Raw genomic sequence first — 13,660 nt, 5'->3', positions numbered from 1 at the left:
TCGCTCCCAGTGAAATCAATTATGTGTCCCTGCTCTCGGGTTCGTCGCTTCTTGCTGTTTCACTCTCTTTGCGCCGCTGTGCGTCCCCTCTGTTTTCTCTAGCGCCTGCTCTCGCGCGCTCTCGCTCTCTCCCTCTCATTCTGTGGGCTGTTCTCTGCGCTGTCGATCTACCTCACTCTTCTTCTCTGTTCTTGCTCATCTTGTTTTCTCTTCCAAGCTTTTTCCTTCTTCGGTCATTGTTTTCTCTCTCGCGCTCGCCTATCTCTCTCTGCGTACTCTCTCGTTCATCTCTGCATTCTCTTTTCGTGACTCTCTCTCTTCACCCTTCCCCGCTCTATCTCTGTCGTCTACTGGTCTTTCCTTACTCTCTCAACACTGGCTCTCTCTCTCGCGCCACTGCCCTCCCCCTCTCTCTCTCTGTCTCTTGCCTCTGTGAGCTGTGTCTCTTCTCTCTTCTGGTGTGCTCTCTCTCCCTTTCTCTCTCTATATATATATTTTGATCTCGCCTTACCTCCATATTTTCTGGCGAGCCACTCTATTCATGCGTCTGCCTTTCTCACCTTTCCTTTATACCGCATACGCTAGCAGGGCTAAAAATGCGTGCCGTTCGTAAGTTCAAGTTGTTTGTTGCATAGTAATCTGCTTGCGCAACCTTTGTGCGGCGGGTTTCGTGAAGGCCGCCGGCGGCGCCAGAGCCTATCCGTAACTGCGGAATCTGCTACTCGAGGAAAGCAGCGAAGTTGGTGCAGTGCAAGGCACGCTTGCGACTGTGTGCGTGTCGGGAGTGCTCGTGTCTGATAGCAGCGTCGGGCTGAGAACGCTATATGGCAGACTGAAGCAGAGAAAACGTGGTCTGTAGGACTGAAGTAGCGAATAGACAGAAAACGTGGTTGTAGAGGGTGGGAATGATATTTGTTTACGGTGGTTGTTAGGGTAGACGATGAGAGAAGAAAAGTCGTGTGCGTATATACGCCAGACGAAGAAGAGAAACGTCGGTTTTTTTGTAGGTTAGATACACAGAATATGAAAACGTGGCGGGTAGAGAGTAGACGCACAGATGAGATAAACGTGGACGGTAGATGAAAGTAGACGAAGAGACGAACAAACGTGCGCCGGTAGAGAGTAGACGAAGATGAGAACGTCGGTTTCGGGCGGCGTTAGAGCGGTTATGACGAAAAAGAAGAACATGGAGTTAGAGAGTTAGTAGAAGAGAGAAAAACGTCGGTTTGTAAGAGGGTTAGGAATAGAGACGTCGGCGGTAGGTCATGAGCGAAGAGAGAAAACCGTGGGGGCGGTTTTAGGGGTTAGACGATGAAAGAAACATGCTTTGGAGGGTAGAGTGTAGAGAGAGAGGGATAAACGTGGCGGGTTAGATCGCAGACGAGAGAGAAAGGTGGCGGTTTAGAGATAGACTGAAAGAGAGAAAACGTGAGGCGGTTTTATACATCGCCGACGAACGAAGATAAAGCGTGGCGGTTAGAGCATAGACGAGAGAGTAAGGAAACGTTGGCGGGTGAGACGTAGACGAATGAGCAGAAAACGTTTGGCTGTAGGTAGAGCATTAGACGAGAGAGAAAACGTGGACGGGGTAGAGTCAGTAGACACTGAAAGGAAACGTGGCGCGCATAGCAATCGACAGAACGGCAAAGAGATAAAAAATGGAGGAGGCGTAGCACACAGAGAGAAACGTTTGAGGTAGAGGTACTAGAACGGTAGCAGCGAATTTACTTCCCCCATCCCCCATCCCCGAAACACTGTCTGTTAGTCTGTTTGTTTCGTCGCCCTACTATTCTAGCAGGCGTCGTACTCGTGGCGAATCAGGATAATTTACTTTGCACTCAGGCTGATAGATCTATACGAGCGAGCTTCCTCGCGGGAATTCTGCAAGCGTTAAAACACTGGAACTAAATGTAGTGATTGCCCACACGTTTGTCTCTACCACGTGCTGCTCCTGCACGAGGGATGTACAGAAATCGCCGTTGTCCACTTGCTTTCTCTACGTCTGAATCGAAAAGCGATATCACTGACGCTTATCAATACTGTGTATTATAGCGTGTTCCAGCTGCAAAGTCGTTCGCTGTGACTTCGCGTCAATACAACGTTATCTCTCCTGAGCAATTTGTGTGTAGTTTTTGAACAACGAACGCTTCTTGATTCGAATCGAATAAGATTTAGACTCGAATCCTAGATTTTGCCGTGGTTGATTATTGATGTGGTAAACAATTATAGATAAATATGCGATCGCTTATCGGGAATTAGTTCGTGTGATTGCTTTACATGATGAGGATAGGTTGAGTTTCACTATCAGGTCACGGCGTAAATTCGTGCTTGGGCAGCATCGTTACGGCTGTATATCGTTCGTGATGAACACGCCAGCGCGTGAAGCAAATTACGTGTGCAGAATCATTGATTCGAATATGGATTATGAGTATTATGCGCGTACCCACTCACTAATCCACTAACGCATTTTTGCGAGTATCGACGACGTCATCGGCGAATCATTAGCACTCTAGTAGTAGGTTTACACCACTGAATAGAAAACGCGCAAAAAACTGCCAAGAGTTAATGAGAAGGCGCATCGTGATAAATGGAAGATGCAGATACTTTCCCGTTTTGATGTGATGCTGTCTGTAACACGATGCATGCTATGCGACCTTTAGCTGCCGGTGTGCAGGCAGCAGCAGCAGCAGCAGTAGCAGCAGCACCAACATCCAGTTCAGTAGCAGCAAGCGGCCAGAACAGCAACAGACAGCAGCGTAGTAGCTGTAGTAGTAGTGTAGTATAGTAGTGTATAGTAGTAGTAGTCAGTCAGCTAGTAGTTGTACGTGTAGTGTGCAGCGCAGCAGTCGCAGCCGCCCAGTTAGAAGGCAGCAGCAGCAGCGCAACAACAGCAGCAGGCTACACGCAGCAGCCAACAACAGAGGCAGCAACACAACAACAGCGGCAGCAGCACGCAAGCACACACAGCAGGCAGTAGGCGCCGCAAACAACAGCACAGCGGCAGCAAGAACTACGGATAAAGACCCGCGCTGCATGCACCTGGATCCTCGCCGTAGTTTTATCGTCGAGCCAATGTTCGTGCTGGCAGGCGAAGATGGCTTCATCTCTTTGCAGCTAGAGATGGAGACCGGCAGCGGCCATGCTGGCCACACGTAACTGCGCCTGCCCTCCGTGGGATATGACTGCTATTATTAGCTATATATCCTATACACGTTACTCGGGCCACAATCTGCGTGGTCTGTCCTTAATCACGCTAGTGCGCTCTTTCGCCTCACTCTTTAACTATTTATCGATGGATCGGGCGGTTAGTCGGTCAGTCCGTTAGGTTCGCAGGTCGGTCGGTCGTTGCTCGCGTCGGTCCGGTCGACGGTCGGTCTACTGCCTGCGCCCTTCCTGCGCTGCCTGCCTGCCTGCACTGCCTACATATCTGCCTGCTTGCCTCCCTCTGCCTGCCCCTGTCTACATACGCTGTCTGACCTCCTCGCCTGCTGCCTGCTAGTTGTCAGCTAATTGGCCTAAACTTACTTCGCTACTTTTTTGTCTGACGGCCTTCATGGCCTCTGTCCGATTGCCGTACCCTCTACCTACTGGACTCGCTGAAGTTTAGAATATGCTTAAAGAAGTCTGCGAAAATCGTGGAACCTACCCATTTCAAAAGTCTTACAAAGGGTAACGGTTGATCGACCGCACATCCTCGGTTCTGCAGCTCCCACGTCAGCATCGTCCCGCGATAGGAATGTTCTACGGCACTGAAAGCGTCACACCTACACACAATTTGTACGACAACTCTATACGAAATCTATTGGATTAGACATACACGCTCCTGTGGTCTCTTATGCATTTTCTTACCGAATGCAACAGACAGCGGAGAAAATACTGCACGCACGTAATACAGGGTTTCTACGCAAGCATTGTCTCAGGTGATAATTAAGAGTTAGGGCCTACCCGGAAAATCTCTGCTGATCAGCCTAAGCCCATTAATGTGAGGAGGCGGGACGATTTACTCAGGGCGATCTACTCATTATTCTAAATCTGTTTCTATTTACAATAACGGCATATTAAATATTATAGTCAAGCAGTGAATAAAGATATTAAAAAATATATAAAATAATATATTAGTTTTGATTCTTCTTTCTCACTCCCGGATGCCATTTCAAAGTGCGTACCAGCAAGACCCGCGTGTTCCAAATTGTTCTCTTCCTTGTGCGATTAACTGAAACCGGTAGGCAGCCTTGATCAGTTATGCATTGTTGCCAGTAGCATTAAACTGGCATCTATAATGAGATAGAAGCAACACAAATCTTAGACGCTAAACCGAAAAATTACTAAATGCCGTGTTGATGTTTAACAATATTGTTACACTGGCAGATATCATACGTTTGAGTAAATATTGTTAATAATATGGATTTGATATCAATAATACTCCAAGAACAGATAAATATAAATATTGATTTAAACTACCAAATGATGTTGGCTATTTTCTGATAGGCAAGCAGATAGTTCTGTACTCATTCCAACGCCATGTTTCATTGGCACGCAGGCATACAGCAGACTCGGTAGCTGTACTGGCACATTAATTATGTGAGTTACTTCTATCTGGCACTACTTCTACACTTCCTCAAATTTAACAGTAATTTATTTTTGGCAGAGACTTCAATAAATTCAATCGCTGCCCTGAATACCAGCTGCAGCAGGCTGCATTTACGGCGTAGAATAGAATATGGCGCACCACACACCACACACACACACACGCGACACACACACAAGTACACATATACAACGCACTACACAACACATACACACAACACACACAGCAGCACGTCACACACATCACCCACACACCACAGCACACACCACACACACACACTCTCTCTCACACACCAGCACACACACACACACACACAACACACACACACACACACACCACACACACACAGCAGCAGCAGCAAGTTGTGACTACATATCCTGCGTGCGCAGTCAGATCGCTCGCACGATATGCCTGTTTACGGTTATAATGTTGTCTGTCGGCCGCGTCGTGATCAGACGTCGGCTCGCATGATGATGACTGATCGAGATCGATGATGATTTGATGATGATGTGATGACATGATGATGATGATGCATGATATGAATGATGATGAGTATTGTCCTGCAGTTCGACGCACCCCCGCCATCCGGCCGACCGTCGCAGCCACGCTGTGCGGATTGACTTCGTCCAGCCGACAGGACACTTTTCCGCCTGAAACAGGTTTACGAGACCACCACAGGCATCCACCACTAGGCGATGGCTTATACCTACGACGCGTATATATTCAACCATTATGCGCTGCCCGCTCCGCACGACGACTCTTCACAATTTGCGGCTCATCTTCGCGCGCGCAGTTTGCACTCTGCTTCGACGACTATTCAGGATATGCGAAGCACCATCCTGAAAGCGGACGAGGAAATTAGTTTTCAGTCGGTACACTATAGATGCCAGATTTCTCGATTCTAGTGACAGCACGCATGTATGTGCGAAAGCGAGACGAGAGAGAGAGAGAGATAGAGGAGAGAGAGAGAGAGAAAAGATAGAGAGACAGAGAGAAGAGACGAGAGAGGAGCAAGAGATGAGAGAGAGAGGAGAGAGAGAGAGAGAGAGAGAAGAAGAGAGAGGAGACAAGGAGAGACAGAGAGAGAGAAGAGGAGAGAGCGAGGGAAGGAGAGAGTGAGAGAGTGAGAGACGGGGGGGGGGAGAAGAAGCGAGAGAGAGAGAGAGAGATGAGAGAGAGAGAGAGAGGAGAGATCAGTGATAGATAGATAGATGAGTTAGATAGTCACAATAGGAGAAAAGAGAGAAGAGAGAGGATGAGAGAGAGCAGGGAGAGAGAGAGCAGAAAGAGAAGAGAGTAGTAGATAGATGATAGATAGATAGATAGATAGAACATAGATACATAGATTAGATAGATAGATAGTAGATAGATAGTAGATCGATAGCATAGATAGATAGATTAGGCATAGATAGACTAGTAATAGATGAGTAGATGCTAGATGATAGATAGATAGCATAATGATAGATAGATAGGATAGATAGTAGATAGATAGATAAATAGATAGTAATAGGATAGATAGAATAGAATTGATAATAGATTAAATATAGATAGTCTAGATCGAAAGAGCGGAAGAACAAAAGAAGGATAAAAAGCGAGTAAACGCTATGAGGTAATAGATAGAAATAATGGTATGGAAATAGTAAGAGACGAAGGGAAATGGGAAGATTGAGAGGGAAGTGCGAAGCGGCAATTATATCTCGCTTACTTCGACGAAAGCTTGCTTCTCTTCCCAAGTGGCATCATAACCATACAGTTTAAATGGACTGTGATCTACCAACCAAATCACTGTCAGTCCGACGAGGTCAGTGAGCGTGTTGCGGCGCTCTAACATTCCATTAGTTACAATATCATCGCGTAGGTTTCTAGAAATGTACAAGAACATCGTCTTTCTCGGGTTGACTGGGCACGTCATACTGAATGATTGAAAAACCGTCATTTGTAAACACGATTGTGGTCGATGCAGATTTCGAAGGGTGGTTAAATTATTGTATTGTTTTCATACATAATATCATATAATTAATAATAATAATAATAATAATAATAACAATTATTATTATTATTTATGTTATAATCTTATTGTTTCATTAACAAATTATAAATATCTACCTCTAACAAAAATGCTCGCAGTTCAACCGTGTCATATATCGGAGGTTTCGGCCACACAACCCCATCTAGACACTCCGATATGACGTTACCTGTAATATCGCACGCTAATCATTAACACATCGTTCATCATGGCTTCCATAGGAAGAGAATGAGAGCGCACGTTGCGCATAATTACACGCTGTCTGACCTTCTCCTGACCAGAAACGTTCAGAATCGCAGTTATTCTAAGTGAGATGGCTCCGTAATTATTCGCTGACGCTATTAATTATTGTTCACTAAATCATTCATGTTACGTCTTCTGACACACACACGTATACACGCACACACTCGCACACACGTACACTCACACACGCGCACACAGGCATACACTCACATGCGCGCACACCGTAACTACTGCGGCGAAAGCAACAGTAACACGCACCCCGAATACGCTCATGCGCACACACACGTACACTCACGCGCGCGCACACACACGTACACGCACCCGAACACGCACAGGCGCAGACGCTAACGCACACGCACATGTACACACGCACACGCACTCCCACACGCACGCACACGCACACGCTCACACACACGCACGCACTGCGCTCACGCGAGCACGCATACCGTATACACACGCATGCCGCACGAGCCAGCACACGTACACGCACACGCACATGTACACGCGCACGTACACTCAGACGCCCACGTAGGCCCACACGTACACGCACACGCACATGTACACGCGCACGTACACCCAGACGCCCACGTACGCCCACACGTACACGCACACGCACGCACACGCGCAATCGCACGTACACCGATAGGTACACGACGCGCACGCATGCGTAATTCGCAAACCCATGTACGCAAACATCGCTCTCCTGTCCTTGCATGTTCAAAAAACACGCCAAGTAAAAATGGATTAGGTCAGGAAAACGAGACTATTTTTTCGCCTTTAGCCATGCGGTTGGATAATGCACGTCATGCTATAGTGTTGCACACGCGTTAATTAAATAACGAGCAGCGTGACAATAACACACACGACGTAATACGAAACAGGTAGGTCCTACATGGGTAATTTTGTAAAATACAATTCGATAAGTACATGAAATTAATTAATTACACACCTCATGTGTATTTTCTACAGAGAATACACCGCCGGCACTCTGCTAGCATATAGCGTACAACCTACTGAGATCAGATTCATCTATAATGCATTGATAAATAATAGGTTTGAGTAAACATATCTCTTGAACAAAGAAAATAATGACTAACCAACTCTTTTTTTTAGAACCGAAATGATAATAGAATTTGCTGCAATTTTGAATGCTTAATGTTGCCCTTGCAATGCGTATACACATAGGAAATCTATATGCGAGTGCACGCGGTAATTTTTTCGAGATTTTAAACTGCTCCTTCCTTTTGCTCGTGTTCTACGATCTGTCACGTCTTCGCACATGCTAATTTGTGTGTTCTATTCGTCATATATAATGTGTGGCGCGTGGTGAAACACTGCTTGATAACACAGTCGTGTTTCCCAATCAGCAATTTGAAGCCGCGCTGCGCGAGAAAGAATGTAGTGCATGAGTTCGTGAGTGCGTGGAGGGCTCATGAAAGAACAGAGAACGAGAAAAAGAGGATAATGCGCGAGAGAGAGCGCGAGAGAGCGGTAGTGTGTGTGAGAGAGATAGGGGAGGAATGAAAGAAGTAGAGAGCGAGAGCGAGAGAGAAAGAGTGAGAGAGAGAAAGAGTGAGAGAGAAAAAATAGAGAATAAGAGAAAGAGAGAGACACAGAGAAAAAAAGAATAACACAGAGAGAGAAAGGGGGCGAGAGAGAAAGAGAGATAGATAGATAAAGAGAGAAAAAATAACACAGACAGAGAGAGAAAGAGAGCTATTGAGAGCTGATTACGAATACGTATATAGCGTCGGTGGAAACCGTGTATGTTTATAACACTGCTCGCGTAGGAGCGTAGGAACATTAGCGCACAGTACCACAGGCACTTGAAGCGTTTCAATAAAATATAATGCTAAATAAATACGAAATCTATTTACAACCAAATTCTTAATGTTTCTCTACTCCTCTATACTATATATATAAGTGTCAGTGTGCACAGTGCAGCCGCGCGTGAGTAATGGCGGCAGCCAGTGTTTGTTGCAGATGAGCATTTGGACGGAATTTACAGGAAACTGTCGGCAATAATAGGTGAAAGAGAGTATAAAAACATTAAGAATTTGGTAGTAAATAGATTTTGTATTTATTTAGCATTATATTTTAATGAAACGCTTCAAGTGCCTGTGCACAGTACGTATCAAACAGTGTAGCCTACGCGCTACCTCGTTATCGGTTTGCTTAATAATATAACTTCGAGATACCTGTAAGGGTGCCCGTGTACGTATGCGTGTACGTGTGCGTGTGCGTATTCGTGTACAGGTGCCTGTGCGTATACGTATAGGTATGTGCGTGCGCGCATGTGCACCGCATATACGTTTGTGGGTGTTCATGTGTATATGTGCATGCGTGCGCGCGTGCCAATTGCAACTAAAAGGTAGCTAATGGGTTGCATACTTACCTTCACTGGATCTGAGTGCCAGAAGTACACATATGCCTATTAGCTGGAAATGCCAAACAACATATATATATATATATCTATATATTTATCGTAGCAGCGATTACTTCCCTCCCCCTCCACCAACACTGATGTTAGCTGTTGTTCGTCGCCCTACTATTCTAGCAGGCGTCGACTCGTGGCCGAATCAGAGTAATTTACTTGCACTCAGCTGATAGATCTATACGAGCGAGCTTCCTCGCGGGAATTTGCAAGCGTTAAACACTGAACTAAATGTAGTTGATTGCTCACACGTTGTCTCTACCACCGTGCTGCTCCTGCACGAGGGATGTACAGAGAATCGCCGTTGTCCACTTGTTCTCTACAGTCTGAATCGAAAAGCGATATCACTGAACGCATTACAATACTTGATATTATAGCGTTTCACTGACAAAGTCGTTCGCGTGTGACTTCGCGTCAATACAAACGTTATATCTACTAGCAAATTTGTGTGTAGTTTTTGAAACGAACGCTTCTTGGAATTCGAATCAAAAGATTTAGACTCGAATCCTAGATTTTTGCCTGGTTGATTAATTGATGTGGTAAACAAATTATAGATAAATATCGATCGCTATCGGAATTAGTCGTGGTGATTGCTTACATGATGAGGATAGTTGAGTTTCACTATCAGGTCACGCGTAAATTCGTGCTTGGGAGCCATCGTTACGCTGTATACGTTCGTATGAACACGCACCGCTGAAGCAAATACGTGTGAAGAAATCATTGATTACGAATATAGGATTATGAGTATATGCGCGTACCCACTCACTAATCACTACGCATTGCCAGTATCGACGACAGTCATCGGGATCATTAGCACTCTAGTAGTAGTTTTACAACTGAATAGAAAACGCAAAAAAACTGCCAAGGTTAATGAGAAGGCGCATGATAAATGGAAGATGCAGATACTTTCCCGTTTGATGTGATGCGTTGTAAACACGATGCATGCATGCACGCTTAGCTGCCGTGTGCAGGCAGCAGCAGCAGCAGCAGTAGCAGCAGCAACAACATCAGTATCAGTAGCAGCAGCGGCAGCAACAGCAACAGCAGCAGTAGTAGTAGTAGTAGTAGTAGTAGTAGTAGTAGTAGTAGTAGTAGTAGTAGTAGTAGTAGCAGCAGCAGCAGTAGCAGCAGCACCAGTAGAAGCAGCAGCAGCAGCAACAACAGCAGCAGCAACACCAGCAGCAACAACAGAAGCAGCAACAACAACAACAGCAGCAGCAACAGCAACAACAACAGCAGCAGTAGCAGCAGCAACAACAGCAGTAGCAGCAGCAACAACAGCAACAGCAGCAGCAGAACTACGATAAAGACCCGCGCTGCATGCAAACCTGGATCCTCGCGTAGTTTTTCGTCGAGCACAACTGTTCGCTGCTGCAGCGAAGATGGCTTCATCTCTTGCAGCGGTGAGAATGGAGACGGCAGCGCCATGCTGGCCACGTACTGCGCCTGCCCTCCGTGGGATATACCTGCATTATTCATATATACTCCTATAACCGTTACTCGGCAAATCTGCGTGGTCTGTCTTAATCACCTAGTCGCGCTTTCGCTCACTCTTTAACTATTTATCGATGGATCGGGCGGTTAGTCGGTCAGTCGGTTGGTCGGCAGGTCGGTCGGTCCGTTGCTCGGTCGGTCGGTCGGACGGTCGGTCTACCTGCCTGCCCCCCTTCCTGCCTGCCTGCCTGCCTGCCTGCCTACATATCTGCCTGCTTGCCTCCCTCCTGCCTGCCTGTCTACATACCTGTCTGCCTCCCTCCCTGCCTGCCTGCCTAGTTGTCAGCCTAATTGCCTAACTTACTACTTTCTTGTCTGACGGCCTTCATGTCTGTCCATTGCCTACCCTCTACCTACTGACTCTGCTGAAGTTAGAATATGCTTAAAGAAGTATGCGAAAATCGTGAACCTACCCAATTTCAAAAGTCCTTCAAAGGTAACGGTGATCGAACCGCCATCCTCGGTTCTCAGTCCCACGTCAGCATCTCCCGCGATAGGAATGTCTACCAGCTGAAAGCGTACACCTACACACAAATTTTACACAACTCTATACGAATATTATTGGATAGATATACACCTCCTGTGGTCTCTTATGCATTTTCTTCCGAATGCCAACAGACAGGAGAAAATACTGCACGCACTAATAACAGGGATTCTACGCAAAGCATAGTCTCAGGTGATAATTAAGAGTAGGCCTACGCCGAAAACTCTCTGATCACCTAAGCTCATTATTTGAGGAGGCCGGACGATATACTCAGGCGACTCTACTCATTATTCTAATCTGTTCTATTTACATAACGGCAATTAAATATTAAGTCAAGCGTGAATAAAATATAAAAAAATATAAAATATAAATTAGTTTTTCTTTTTCTCACTCCCGATGCCATTTAAAGTGCGTACCAGCAGAACCCGCGTGTATCCAATGTTCCTTCTTGGTGCGATTAACGAAAACCGGTAGAGCAGCCTCTATGAGTTTGTCATTTGCCAGTAGCATAAACTTGGCAATCTATAATGAGAATAGAAGCAAACACAAATCTAGACGCTAAACCGAAAAATTAAAATGCCGTGTGATGTTAACAATATTGATTACACTGCGATATCATACGTTTGAGTAAATATTGTTAATAAATGATTTTGATATACAATAATAATATATTAATAATGATATTTAAAATACAAATGATTGTTGCTATTTCTATAGCACAGATAGTTCTGTACTCATTCCAACCCGTGTTTCATTGGCACGCAGGCATACAGCAGACTCGGTAGTGTACTGGCACATTAAATTAATGTGAGTTACTCTATCCTGCCACTACTTGCATACATTCCTCAAATATTAACAGTAATTTATTTTGCAGAGACTTCATAAATTTCAATGACGCCCTGAATACCAGCTGCAGCAGGCTGATTTACGGCGTAGAAATAGAATATGGCGCACACACACACACACACACACACACACACACACACACACACACACACACACACACATACACACACACACACACAACAACACACACACACACACACACACACACACACACACACACACACACACACACACACACCTCACACACACGACACACACACACAGGCGAGAGAGAAAGAGTGAGAGAGAAAAAAAGAGAATTAAGAAAAGAGAGAGACACAGAGAAAAAAAGAATAAGCACAGAGAGAGAAACGGGGCGAGAGAGAAAGAGAGATAGATAGATAAAGAGAGAAAAAATAACAGCAGACCAGAGAGAGACAGAGAGCTCATCGAGAGGCTGATTACCGAATACGTATATAGGCGTCGTGAAACCGTGTATGTTTATAACACTGCGCGCGTAGGAGCGTAGGACATTAGCGCACAGTACCACAGGCACTTAAGCGTTTCAATAAAAATAAGCTAAATAAATATCGTAAATCTATTTACTTACCGAAATTCTCTAATTTTCTACTCCTCTATACTAATATATAAGTGTATGTGCACAGTGGCAGCCGCGCGTGAGCAATGCCCGGCATCCAATGCTTGTTGCAGCATGAGCATTTGAAACAGAATTTACAGTTGAAAACCTGACGCAATAAATAGTAAAGAGAGTATAAGAAACATTAAGAATTTGGTAGTAAATACGATTCGTATTTACTTTAGGATTCAATTTTATTGAAACGCTTCAAGTGCCGTGCACAGACGTATCAAATATGTGTAGCCTAGACGCCTAACCGTCGTTTATCGTTTGCTTAATATAATATACTTCGAGATACCTGTACAGGGTGCCCGTGTACTATCTGTACGTGTGCGTGTGCGTATTCGTGTACAGTGCCTGTGCGTATACGTATAGTTTATGTACGTGCGGCTGCATGTGCACCGCGTATACGTTTGTGCGTTCATGTGTATATGTGCATGCGTGCGCGGTCCAATTGCAACTAAAAGGAGCTAATGGGTTGCATAGTCTACCTTCACTGGATCTGAGCTGCCAGAATATACACAATGCTAATTGACTTGGAATGCCAAAGCAACACATCAATATTATATATACGTATACTCTATATATTAAATATATATATCAATATATCTAATATATATATATATAGTATGTAACGATTGCGGTCTGGCCGCAGCGTCACATTCCGTGCCGTTCGCACCCGCGGTACGTCCACCAGCTCCCTTGGTGAATGTGGGCTTCGTAATGTTAGTCCGAATCCTCACGCGCATGGCCGGGCAATGTAAAACGTGTTGACACGAAGCTAGTACTGTTCAGTAGCTGCCATGTCTGAAAGGCGGAGCGACGTTTATTCAGCCCAACCGGTTCGCAGGCCACAGAGCACTGGCCTCGGCGAAATCTCGCAGGTTGGGTGCCTTGGCGAGGATCCGCGGATTGAGTCACAGTGCTGA

At 45.4% G+C, this 13,660-nt stretch overlaps 1 protein-coding gene across 1 annotated transcript in view; it reads right to left on the bottom strand.

The window, feature by feature from the left end:
- LOC106809879 (adhesion G protein-coupled receptor E3-like) overlaps positions 1–13,660 on the bottom strand; it is a 17,753-nt gene that overhangs the window by 2,666 nt on the left and 1,427 nt on the right. The window contains exons 3-7 of the mRNA XM_014813114.1: positions 11,686–11,791; positions 11,199–11,309; positions 10,620–10,757; positions 9,890–9,984; positions 9,541–9,617 (exon numbers count right to left, since the gene is read on the bottom strand). Coding sequence (XP_014668600.1) covers positions 9,541–9,617; positions 9,890–9,984; positions 10,620–10,757; positions 11,199–11,309; positions 11,686–11,791 — 527 coding nt within the window. The remainder of the gene's footprint in view (positions 1–9,540; positions 9,618–9,889; positions 9,985–10,619; positions 10,758–11,198; positions 11,310–11,685; positions 11,792–13,660) is intronic.

The sequence above is a fragment of the Priapulus caudatus genome, unplaced genomic scaffold (genome assembly GCF_000485595.1).
Source record: "Priapulus caudatus unplaced genomic scaffold, Priapulus_caudatus-5.0.1 Scaffold393, whole genome shotgun sequence".
NCBI classification, from domain to species: domain Eukaryota; kingdom Metazoa; phylum Priapulida; class Priapulimorpha; order Priapulimorphida; family Priapulidae; genus Priapulus; species Priapulus caudatus.
The sequence above is the reverse complement of the archived record's forward strand: the minus strand, read 5'-3'. Positions and strand labels throughout refer to the sequence as shown.